Source organism: Salvia splendens, chromosome 21 (assembly GCF_004379255.2).
Source record: "Salvia splendens isolate huo1 chromosome 21, SspV2, whole genome shotgun sequence".
NCBI lineage: Eukaryota > Viridiplantae > Streptophyta > Magnoliopsida > Lamiales > Lamiaceae > Salvia > Salvia splendens.
This window is the reverse complement of record NC_056052.1, coordinates 7,693,405-7,706,356: the sequence shown is the minus strand read 5'-3', so window position 1 is coordinate 7,706,356 and position 12,952 is coordinate 7,693,405. Positions and strand designations below refer to the sequence as shown.

General features: G+C 34.9%; 1 protein-coding gene across 3 annotated transcripts; it reads left to right on the top strand.

The window, feature by feature from the left end:
- The first annotated feature begins 838 nt into the window (after positions 1-838).
- LOC121783464 (integrin-linked protein kinase 1-like) lies at positions 839-4,123 on the top strand. 3 transcript variants are annotated; one of them, XM_042181545.1, is made up of 13 exons: positions 839-959; positions 1,188-1,534; positions 2,041-2,115; positions 2,223-2,318; positions 2,396-2,478; positions 2,550-2,670; positions 2,754-2,833; positions 2,928-2,990; positions 3,085-3,203; positions 3,288-3,373; positions 3,438-3,559; positions 3,648-3,759; positions 3,849-4,123. In XM_042181545.1, exons 2-13 carry the CDS (start codon positions 1,205-1,207, stop codon positions 3,930-3,932), a joined length of 1,371 nt encoding a protein of 456 aa, XP_042037479.1. In that variant the 5' UTR covers positions 839-959; positions 1,188-1,204; the 3' UTR covers positions 3,933-4,123. The 3 variants fall into 3 exon arrangements, with proteins under 3 accessions (XP_042037479.1, XP_042037478.1, XP_042037480.1); XM_042181544.1 differs by having other exon boundaries at positions 845-1,027; XM_042181546.1 differs by having other exon boundaries at positions 845-1,027; positions 1,152-1,534.
- Positions 4,124-12,952: the final 8,829 nt, after the last annotated feature.

Here is a 12,952-nt window from a genome sequence, read left to right as displayed (position 1 = left end):
ACATCTCTCAAACTTGTATTTTGATTTTTTAAGAGGCATTTTTCTTGTGTATCAAACGCACACTTATCTTGGAGATAGTATATTAAAATTTGTGGTGAACTATTTTATATACATCTCCAATATCTCAACATTTCATACATAAACTAAAATTGTTTTCTCTCACGATTTCTCTTCTAAATTTTTGTTATTTCAAACCTGGTACTATAAAAAAAACAGGATTCGAATAATAAAAGTAAATGAATGACAAAAAAAGTAAATATTTTATAAAAAAATTAATTGAAGGCTAGCATAAGAAAATAGTCAAAGCCTTTTTTAATCGACTACAAAAATGATACTCCTATCTAGACAAAACATTCATAATTGAATTGAAACGCTGAACCAAATTGAATTGGACCAATAAAAAAATCTTCTTAGTTCTTTGATAAAGCATAGATATATTTTGTACAATGTCTGAATCAATTACAAAATAATTTCAAAACTTCTATTGGTCGTTGCCATGTATACAAACTAGTATGTCCAACAGGTACTAAAACAAATGATTTTCTTTAAATTTGTTTTATTGACAAGAAGGATAACTACGACTCTAGCGGAATAATTTGACCTTTCAGTTTTTATTTTTGTAATAAAATAAATAAAATTTGTGAAATAGTCAATTCAAAAATCAACTGTTACAAGTTGCCAACTAGACTTTGGTAGTTGATGTCACTAACTTAACGTTTTCATGCTGTTTCAAAAATTGTTTTATCCATTTCGCACACTTTTCTCAGCGCGTGAAGCCACTCGCCTCTGTCTGTAACAAATTCGTCAACCTATATAAATATAGATGTAGAAAAATGCACATTACTTATCCGTGTTAAGTTCGTGCAAAAGCTTTCCCCCCTTTTTCTTGGCGATGTTTGGTTTGCTGAGAGCTCGTGGGTTTCTCGTGATTCTCCATCTTTGAGCTATTTGTTTAAAAGGTTTAAATTCTTGATTCTTGGCGTTACTTGCAGGGTTTGGACATTGATTTCATTTTCAGTCTCGTTAGGTATAGACTTCGTTTCCCAATTCGAAAATTCAGTAGCTTGTATTGCAGACCTTTATTTTCCTGAAGAAATCTCGATAAAAATGTGGTCTTTGCATCTTTGAGTTCTTATATCTTGATTTTGCAGAGGTTAATTGAAGAATTCTTGAATTTCTTGATATAGTTGGATAAGTTTTTTCAATGGAGTCTGAAACGGCGGCGAAGTTTAGTCTGTGGAAGCAATCGTCGATGGCGCCGGTGAGGGACTACGAGGAGCTTGATGATGTGGAGGAGCATGAGGAGACTGATGTGATTGACATTGATCCCGGGTTTAAGCTGATGTATTTGGTGAATGGGGGTGATTTGGATGGCATCAGGGAGCTGTTGGAGTCTGGTGTGGATGTTAATTTCCGGGATATTGATCACCGGACTGCGCTTCACGTTGCTGCTTGCCAGGGGTATGATGATGTTGCTCGGCTGCTGCTTGAGAATGGGGCGAAGGTGGATTCTTGTGATCGGTGGGGGAGCACGGTATAAGCTCCATCTTGAGCCTCAAAGCATGTTTTTTTTTGAGTTTGTGTGCTAGTTCTTGATTTATGCACATTGTGTGAAGTTGTGTTTGTGTTCGTGTTTTTGTGCAATGTATGCGTATGTGTGTGTTTGTGAGATGGATGGATGGATGGTGTGGTGATGATTGCTTTCGTGTCCTTTCTGTGCAATTTGTGTATGTGTGTAACGAACGCTGCTCTATTTTGTGCCTCGATTTACTCGTTGTTATTGTGTCAAATTTGTGATCTTTGTGAGGATGAAACTGATCTTCAAGGGTGTTCTGCCCATATATGCAATGAAACATAGGTTTCTTATACAGATCGTTACAATAGTTTGAGATAATCACCATGGAGTGAACAAGTTATGTAGCATACAACTTCTAATTTATGTGTCTTTGTAGTTGTTCGACTATTTTGTGGTAGAATCTCGGTGCTGATTTATAGTCACTATGACAGATGCAATTTGCTAATCTTGCTTTGATTTCTTAGCCACTTGCAGACGCCATACATTATAAAAACAACAGCATAATCAAACTATTGGAGAAGTATGGTGTGAAGGATCTTGTAAGTCGTTTATGCACACCACACAGTTTGCCTACTCGTCCGAAAATTGTATGTCATATTTCTCTCACTCTGCTTAGGGCTTAACATGTCGTGGTTTTCCCCTTTAGATGGCTCCTATGCACGTTGAAAACGCCCGTGAGGTCCCAGAGTATGAGATCAATTCCAACGAACTTGATTTCACCGGTAGTGTTGAAATAACAAAGGTATTTACTATTCTTTTCATATCATTCGACTGTATGCTGAATTATGCAATAGATGATGATCAAGTACTTCATGGCAGGGAACGTATCGGATAGCTTTGTGGCGTGGAACCAAGGTTGCTGTGAAAATTTTTGGGGAAGGAATTGCTATTGAGGACAAAGTGTGAGTTCCTCAAATATAAGGTATTGCTTTTGACACGTACCGTCATCTCATTAAGTGCAATCTTTTTGCAGCAAAGCTTTTAGGCACGAGCTTGCATTGCTTCAGAAAATCAGACACCCGAACGTTGTACAGTTTCTTGGCGCTGTCACACAGAGCAGTCCAATGATGATTGTGACCGAATACTTACCTAAGGTGTTTATCGAAGCAGCAGAACACTTTGATTATAGCTTTGAAATCAATTCTCGTGTTAATCTAATGTATACTCAATCTTGCAGGGCGACCTCCAAGAATATTTAAAGAGGAAAGGTCCGCTAAAACCTGCAACAGCTCTCAGATTCGCAATGGATATTGCCAGGTTCGCCATAATTATATTTCGTCCAAACATAATTAAATGCACCTTTTCTATAAGAAGACGAGTAAAGTCATCTTGCGGTTTTACTGGTGTGCAGGGGAATGAACTATCTCCACGAAATTAAATCCGAAGCAATTGTTCATCGTGACCTTGAGCCTTCGTAAGTTTGTAGTTTCCATCTTCTTTATGTATTTGTGTTCGCATATGTATGAGTTTATCGTGGCATATGCTCATATGCTCAAGTGAGATAACAGGAACATCTTGCTGGACGACTCCGGTCACCTTAAGGTTGCAGACTTTGGAGTTAGCAAGCTCCTTAAAGTCGCCAACAGAATCAAAGAAGACACGCCTCTTGCTTGTCACGACAGTTCTTGTGAGTTCCAATCTCAAACTACTATAATCGTGTCTCAAACAAATTATTGGATGCTTAGATTACTCATCTGTTCGTCATAAATAGATCGTTATGTAGCACCAGAGGTCTTCAGAAACGAAGAGTATGACACGAAAGTAGACGTATTCTCGTTTGCATTGATTCTACAGGAGGTAATGGACTGGCTTCGTTTTTTCCCCTAGTAGACTTTGATATATCGATCTTTTTGGTGTGTAGATGATTGAAGGATACGCGCCATTCTATTCGAAGGAAGACCACGAAGTTCCCAGGTATTATTGCGAAAAGGAGCGCCCTCCTTTCAAAGCCTCATCGAAGTTCTATGGCCACGGACTAAAACAGTAAGTTACTCTCAAGAAGCCAATATTTCAAAGATTCAACGTGATAGAACGGTATCGTGTGGAGTTATTGATTATGAGTTTTTTGCAGTTTGATTGAGGAATGTTGGAGCGGAAATCCAGCTAAAAGGCCGACGTTTAAGCAAATCATTCTCCGACTGGATGCCATCTACAACCGATTTGGCCACAGGAGGCGTTGGAAGGTACTTCCCGTCTCGTTCCTTTCCCTCGTGAAACGACTTCCTCTGATTTTCGATTTTGTTTGAGTAAAAAATAAGTGGATGTTGTGCAGGTGATGAGGCCATTGAAGTGCTTCCACAGCTCGGATTGGATGAGAGACGGGTCGAGCCATACACATTCGTCTCGCTCCTCGTGAAACTGCAGGTGAAGAGGCCATTGCTATGCAGCTTGAAGAAAAGCTCATGTTATTGTTGCTTATAATGAATTTATAATCTGAAAATGTAAGTACTCTCATGCAATAGAGAAAGAAGATAGGAAGCCTTAATCTGTTATTTAATGTGATTCTTTTGAAATATACATTCACATGACAAGGAATAATTTTGTTAACAAAAGATGTAAATTAATTTTGGCTAGTATTTGTGTTAAGAAATATCATAAAAAAAGGAAAAGAGTCGCTAATTAATTAATGTTTATGAAATGCTAGTACCTGAATATTTCCAATCAATAAATTAAAAGAAATGGAGGAAGAAAAAGTTGCAGACCCTAAGCATTTCATGTAACTTTAATTGTTTGGTAGATTATATTGTGGGGGTGTTTCTATCCAAATTGCTAAAAATATTATCCACGTGTGGATAAATTTTGGTCAAAAGTCAAAACCACAATTTATAAAAAATCCTAGTCAACCCCCTCCTACTAAATAATCTCATAGCATCCACAGTGGGGCGTTCTAAGGTACGCCCTAAAACCCGCCCTATGCACCGCCACGTCAGCATTTTATCCTTCTACCCTTCCACTTGCAGTGGGGCGCCTAAACATTTTCTTTTATTTGAATATTTAAATAACTACAAAAATTGGGAAAAACCTTCATTTCATTTATAAAATTAATCATCTTAATAACTCGAAGAAGCAAATTCTCGTTTCACCGAATTCTACTTTTTTATCATAATTTTATTTATTCATTTCCCAATCATACTAATTAAATATAACCTTATTGCGAATAAATTCGTGTAAATATAAAACTATTTAGGGGCATACTTTAACGAAGCTAACAAATAATTAGTAAGGCACTAAGCATTTTTAATAATTAGTTTTCAAAATATCTCAATTAGCGTTTGTAGTCCAATGGTTAGGATAATTGCCTTCCAAGCAATAGACCATGTTTCGACTCTCGGCAAACGCATTTTTAAGGAAAATGCGTTGCATCGTCCGCTCCATCGTCCTCGTCGCCCACAATGGGCGGACGATGGCGCGAACGATGCCCTATCGTCCGCGCTTCGTCTGGGGACTAAGCTTAGGGCGCGGACGACGCATCGTCCGTCGTCCGCGCACCCACAGTGGCGGACGATGTTGAAGTAACATTTGTATATGCGAGATTTCAAAATATAATTGACTAAGGTGGTGTTCAATTTCCTACATAAAATAGTAGCAAAATATAGTCTATGATTGAGTCATAAGATTGAATATCATGAACCATACATAATACAAATTTAATTATGGGATATAATCTTGCAAACAGGAGTACGATCACGCCCTAAAGTAGGTGTGTGTAAGCACTTGTTTACTACACACATTGCATGACATTCCCCAACTCTAAAATTATAGAAATAAAGAAAAATATTAAAATTTTGATATAATTAGATATTTATGAAAAATACATAATAGACCAGAATTGGACTCAATTTGATGGTTGTTTGCAATTTACCTAATTAAATAATAGTAGGTGTGGGTAGGGATGTCAATCGGGTCGGCCCGTCGGGTTTCGGGCCAACCCTGGTCGGGTTCCGGGTCAATCGGGTGCGGGCTAATCGGGTTGTGATTTCTTTCGGGTTATAGAAGTTCAACCCTGACCCTAAAAGCTCGGGTTTCGGGCTAGCCCAGCGGGTTAATCAGGTTACTACCGATAAGATTAACATGCGATCATCCAATAAATAATGACGAAAAATAGTTAAATTCATAAAATTTAAAATATTTAATTCTGATAAATTTGAGATATATGCTTAAAATCAATCATAAACATGATCAAATACTAATATTTGATATATTTCGTGAAATTTTAATGCATATTTTAGAAATTTAAATATTTTTTTAGTGAATTTGAAGTTTTTAATTTATTTATCAATTATTATATTAATAAAAATTTAATATATAACTTATATATTTAATATAAAATTAAAAGTTATTTTTTAGCTATCTATGTTATAAAATTAATCAATAAAGTGCCGAATTAGGATTAAAAAAGTAGAATTAGGAGTATAAATTTTATCGGGTTTCGGGCCAGCCCATCGGGTTTTCGGGTCTGGCCCTAATGAGTTGCTGGTAAATCGGATGCGGGCTAATCGAGTTTTGATTTTATCGAGCTAGGAATTTCCAGCCCTAACTCTATAAATTTAGCGGGCTATTCGGGTCAGCCCACGGGTTTCGGGCTATACTGACATCCCTAGGTGTGGGTAAGCACTAAACACTTTTTTAACTACACACGTTAAAGAACACTCCCCGAGAATAAATTATGGAAAACTAATAAAAAAAATTTCAAAGTATAATATAAAAATATATAATTTTGACCATAATTTGACTCAACTTAATATCTTTTTACAATTCACCCAATTAAATTAGGTGTGTAAGCAGCACTTGTTTACACATTACATAACATTCCATATTAGGTCCACTTGATAGGTGTGTAAACACTTGGTATCAAAGTTACGATGTAAACACTTAAATTTATTCTTTTAATTTAATTTTTAAATTTAATTCTTGTATATTAAGTGTGTTACCTTTTAGTTTTAAAAACTATGTTCTGGTTCAAAACTAACATTTGTGTTAAATTTAATAGTCAACCATCTTTTAGCAAATTAATAATTTAATTATGATCTAATTAACTAGATTAACCCAATTAATTTAATATTAAATTTATAAAATATTTTCTATCTATAATAAGAAATATCAAAATTCATATAATAATTTTTACATATAATAAAAAATAGTATTAGAATATTCTTTTATCTAATAAAAATTAAATTGAATTAAAATTTATAAAATATTAAAAAATTTAATTTTTATTATTGGTGAAATATTTTATCATATTTATAATTAAGTCACTAATTTAGTTAAACCATGTTTGACCATTAAGTTTTAATTGAAATGTTAATTATGAACTAAAACATATTGTTTGAGACCAAAAGGTAACACATTTAATCCAACCTAAGCGAGATGTTTTATTTTCACATGTGTTTTAGAAAAATAATACCTCTCCGTCCGAAGGTAATTGAGGCATTTCTTTTTGGGCACGAGATTTAAGAAATTGATTTGTTAAATGTTAGAAGTGGAGATAGGAAAGTAAGAGAGGGGATAAAGCAAGAGAGATGAAAATAGAGTAAAGTAAGATAGTGAATAAAGTTTTTACCACAAAAGAAAATGACTCAACTACCTTGGACAGAGGTGTTGGAAATCTAGCTATAAACAACACTAACCGGGCATAATACAACCCGAGAGAAGATCGAAGAAAAGAAAAAACAGAAACGAAAATTACAGTAAGAAATTCGAAACTGTAAAGATGAACTTAGCCGAGTCAAGGAAGGCCTCTTTCCGCAAGACGAGATACGCCCCGGTAGTGTTCTCGGTTTTGACGCGTCGTCCCCAAAGATAAAACGACTACGTCTCGTTCGTTGCAACACCGCAGTTGGAACGAGCTCCGGCGAACTGGAAGAGGAAGAGGGCAGAGCTTCGAAAAGACTATGCAGAGAGGAAGTATGCTTGTGATATATGGTGTATGAAATGCAGTGGAATGGCTAGCCTATTTATAGGCCAAGCCATCATGCAGGGTCAACCAAGCCATGAAGGCTCATCATGGCTCATTCGTAACCGTCGGCGGTTACAAGCTTGTGGCAGGAGTGTGCCTTTCGCGTGTGGAGCGTGTGAATTTCTCACGTGGCAGCCGTTTAGGCTTTGACTGTGCCACGCTTGACGATGTGTCAAGCCACTTGGATTGCTGACTCAGAGGTGGTCTAAAAAGATTATTATGGGTCCAGACCCGAGCCCAAAGACCAATTGCCAAGATCCAAGTCCAATTCCAAAATCAAGATCAAGATCAAGATCAAGATCAAGATCAAGACCGAGACCGAGACCGAGGCCCGCGACCACGAGCACGGGCTCGGGCGGGCGGCGGCGGCGCGGGCGTGTGGGCTCTTTCACCCATCTTGGTCCACTATAATTATTAAGTAACATAAAGTCACTTAATTTAAGCACATTAAAAGATGTGTCACTTCTCCTATGTGGGATAATTAACACTAGTTAATTATTCCCTAAGCTCCAATTCCAAGCTTTAATTAAAAGCTAATTATGCCCAACTTTAATCCACTATTTCTCACTCACCGGAAATCGGATTTGAGAAAGTGAATATACTACATTTATCTACGTAAAATGTAGATCGACCCTATATCATTTAATTTCAAAAATTAGATGTCTTGTCACATTTATTATTTGGTCAAAATCCATTGACCGGACATATTTTATTCCATGATTTCTACAGGAGGGAGTACCATTGAAGATTACTCACTATTCTTTTTCATTCGTCTCAACTAAGATAACCCATTACTAAAAATGAAAACAAATTTTATCTCTATTTTATTATATCTCTCTTACTTTACTCTCTCTATTTAACACAAAAAATAAAGTTGGATAAACTACCGTGCTAACCAAGGAAGGGTCATCTTTCTTGCGACGGAGAGAGTAAAGTCTCTTCTGTATTATTCTTTCTTTTACATTATTTAATCTTCACTTCAACTATTTATTTATCATTTTTTTAAAACACGTGCGAAAATGAAACGTCTCATTCAAGTTGGGATGGAGGTTGTACTTTACTAGAATTTTACTAAACTTAGATGACATTTTTGCAATTTACCCAATTTAAGCACTAAGCATTTGTTTAACTACACGCATTACGAGCACAGGTGAATCAAAACATAAAATTAAAGCACGACAGTGAATATGCAGATGATCAAATGTGTACAAAACAAGTTATTAAATGGTCAAACCCCACAAAATTCATATATAAAAAACTAACTCCCATTACATCATTAAAATCCACATCCACAATACCCATATATATCAAGGTTTTGGCGTTGGACCACTAAAAAATTACATAAATATGTTTGAACATAAGAAGCAACATATCTTCAACTAGTGCACCTTTTTACACCATCGATCACCACATATCTTTTTGCTTCTCTTACTATATAAAAAATCATTTATGTAAAATATATTTAGTTGAACAATTCCTAAGTAACACAATATTTTTAATGATAATTTGGTAACATATTAGCTCAACTTTTCAATCAAATAACTAGGGTTTCAAAGGATGCATAGTAGTTGGAGGAATTGTGGGGTATTTAATTTGATTAGTTCTGTGCATTGAAACCATTGAAATTTCAACATCAAGAACCCTAAAAAACATACTGGAATTGATCTTGGTGGTCCCTTCTTGGAAAGAATATTGGTTCTAGTATGACTTAAGGGCATATATCCCTATATTAATTCATATATCGATCTCCATTCGCGAATACTCTATCCATCCCTGAAAATTTGTCACTTATCTCTTTTTTCGTCTGTCTCTAAAAATTTATCACCTTTCATTTTTACTATTTTTGGCAGTGGACTTCATACTCCATTAACTCATTATCACTCACATTTTATTATAAAACTAATATATAAAAGTAGGACCCACATCCTACTAACTTTTTTCAACTCACATTCTATTATATTTCTTAAAACCCGTGCCGGGTCAAATGGTGACAAATTATAAGGGACGGAGGGAGTACATTAATACACTCTTATAAGTATAAGATAAGTATAAGTATAAGTACAAGACAAATTATAGTAATGGAGGAATCTTGTTTTCGGCACCAATATAGTGTACAAGCATACGCATTAATCGTTTATTAATGTACTTATAAGTGTTTAAGGTGTGACGGTAGTAGAATCTAACCTGTCTACGCAGCTTAACCAGGTCATACGAGTGACAAATGACTTAATTTTGTGAATTTAAATACTATAGAATCGACCTACATTTGGAGTAGATGACCGTGACCTATTCATTTTCTTAAACCAATTCCCAGTGAGAGAGAAATAGTGAATTAAAGTTTGTCATTTGAATATGAAATAATAAGGTGAAGATTAAATATCACTACAACAAAAAAAACCCGTTAAGGATGTTTTTAATGCATCTAAGGACGTTAATTTGTGTTTCTAAATATACCACCGACACTTTAAAAAGCTTCCTTATTGTTGGTGTCCAAACTAAAATTAGAGAACGCAAACTAAAGTGTCCTAAAAAATAGAAGACCAAGTTAGTTTATCATTAATTTAAGGACGTTTTCTTTTGTGTCCTTAATTGTTGTTATTTTTAAAAAATTTCCAACGCAATTATTGCGTCACAATTCTTGTGTCCTTAAAATATACTCTCTTTGTTCCATAGTAGTTGAGGCATTTCTTTCCGGCACAGAGATTAACAAAAAGATATGTAATGTATTAAATAAAATAATAATAAAGTAGGAGAGAGGAAAAAGTAGAGAGAATAACGTAAGAGAGGGGTAAAAGTAAGAGTGAGAAAGTGTGTTACTTTTTACCAAAAAAGTGAAATGAATCTACTACTATGGAACGCCCAAAATGAAAATTTTGACCTACTAGTATGGAACGGAGGAGGTAAGTTTTTTGTAGTGAATGTGTTATATAATACTCCATCCGTCCCACCAAAAGTGATGGATTTATTTTGGGCACAAGATTTAAGAAAATGATATATTGAGTTAAAGTGGAGAGAATAAAGTATGAGAGAGGAAAATGTAAGAGAGATAAAGAGAAAATAAAGTACTGTTTCCTTCCTAATAATTTGTCACCATTTGACTTGGCATGGGTTTTAAGAAATATAATAAAAAGTGGGTTGAAAAAGTTAGTGGTATGTGAGTCCAACTCTGATATATTAGTTTTATATTAAAATGTGAGTGGGAATGAATTTATAAAATATGTGGTCCACTATAAAAAAAAGTAAAAGTAAAAGGTGACAAATTTTTATGGACGAACGAAAATAGAAATAAGTGACAAATTTCAGGGACTGAGGGAGTAAGAGAGAGGGAATAAAGTAAGAGAGTGGAAGTAAGAGAGAGGGAATAAAGTAAGAGAGTGGAAATAATGTAAGAGAGTGATTAAAGTTTTGTTTTTTGTTAAAAAAGGAAATTGATCACTTGTAGTGAAACAACCCAAAATGGAAAGTTGATCACTTGTGATAGGACACAAGGAGTACTTATTGAAAATGAACCTTCATTAAATCATGTATTTAAAGAGGTTTCATTTCTAAGTGCATAATTATGTACACAAGTAATGAGTTGTGAAACACACACTAGCGCGTCTTCGCTGCCAGCTAGCTTGCCTCGTGCCATGTGTCGGGTGTCGTTGACTTGGATCTTGGCAATTGGTATTTCTTAATGACAGGTCAAATTTTGGTCTCTTACGTTTATTCTAAAATTCTTTTTGGTCTCATACATTAAGTTTGTGACCTTTTGGTCTATAACATATTGTTTTGGTACCATTTGGTCCCAAACATATTGTTTTGGTCCAAATAATCATTTTCTGTTAAAATTAAGAGTCAAAATGTTTGACCAATTTAATAACTTAATTATAATCTTGGACTAATGTTCAATTTTGGTCCCCTACATTTTCCATAAAATTCTTTTCGGGTCTCATACTTTAAGTTTGTGACCTTGTTTGGGATCAAAAGGTTCCAAAACAATATGCTAGGGACCAAAAGGTCACAAACTGAATGTAAGAGACTAAAAATAATTTTAGGGCAAATGTAAGGGACCAAAATTGGACTTTAGTCTTTCTTAATAGTCTCAGACCAATTTAATTATTTTATATGCTCATAACGTTCGACCATTATACTGTAGCAATGATGACAGAGTTAACTCTGTATCGATCCTAGGGCTTGGGAAAAATATCGAAAAAATGATATATCGCTCGTATCGTATTGAAAAATATCGAAAAATTATCGGATTTTTGATATATCGTAATTTTCGATACGAAACGATACCGTATCGTAAGTTTTCGATACGATAACGATATGAATTTCTTTATATCGCGATATATTGTATTATATCGAATATACGATATATATCGATATATATCGATATTTTCGATATATCGAATTTCGGTACGATATATATATCGATATTTTCGATATATCGAAATATCGATACGATAACGATATAGATATCCTCCATATCGAAAGTTCGATATATCGAAATTCGATATATCAAAACTTTCGATACGATAACGATATGAAATTCTTTCATATCGATATTTTCGATACGATATACGATACAACGTTTTTGATACGATATATCGTATCGACCCACCCCTAATCGATCCTCCTATAGTGGCCTAGTTTATATAAATAGCGAGACGATGGCAGAGCTAAGTCTGTATTGATCTATAAATAGAGAGACATTCTATGCCTTCACAAAACACAACCATCTCTTCTAGTTTGTCAGGAGTTTGTTTGTCAGCAGTGTTGCTAGATTTGAGGCTAAACCATTTTATTTTTGAGGACAACAAGCCTAGTGCGAAAGCCTTATCGGGGCATATTTTGTTTTGCGAATAGAGTCTTCCTCCACTCGGCTACACTGTGGTTCTATTATTTAGTTTCATAATTTATAATTTATTGTTGTGTTTTGACTTTAGTGTACTTCCTTCTAGTTTTTTTTGTGTGTATTGTATTGCTAGAAGGTATATTGATAACATTTTCTAGGTTGAGTTTGTTATGGAATTTGGGGCAAAACTGAACTATCATTCTTGTAGTTGGAAACTATCATTCTATGAGTTTCAAGCTATCATTCTATGGGTTGTGAACAACTTAGAAAGTTCAAGGACTGATATGCAATAGTTCGGGGACTAATATGCAAATTCATGTATTTTTCGTTTGTATTTCCCTCACAATTATTTGAGTACGAAAGGAGAGGGAGTTAGTTAGATTCTTCACTTCTGGAGCCGAGCTGTAACTAGCAAAAGAGAGAAAGAGTTTTTCATCTTGTGTTAGTTAGAATTCTTCCATACATTGAATAAAAGTTCTCCACCATTTTTCATCCGAGTTCAGAGTGTTTTCTTGACTTAATCATTTCATTCAATTGTGTATTGTATTCTTGTTCGTTCCGAGTTTGATCTTGGCTGTGC

Coding starts and splice junctions, on each gene's coding strand:
- LOC121783464 (XM_042181545.1), top strand. CDS start 1,205: ATGGAGTCTGAAACGGCGGCGAAGTTTAGTCTGTGGAAGCAATCGTCG. Junction 1,535..2,040: donor GTGATCGGTGGGGGAGCACG/GTATAAGCTCCA, acceptor TTGATTTCTTAG/CCACTTGCAGACGCCATACA. Junction 3,204..3,287: donor TGCTTGTCACGACAGTTCTT/GTGAGTTCCAAT, acceptor CGTCATAAATAG/ATCGTTATGTAGCACCAGAG.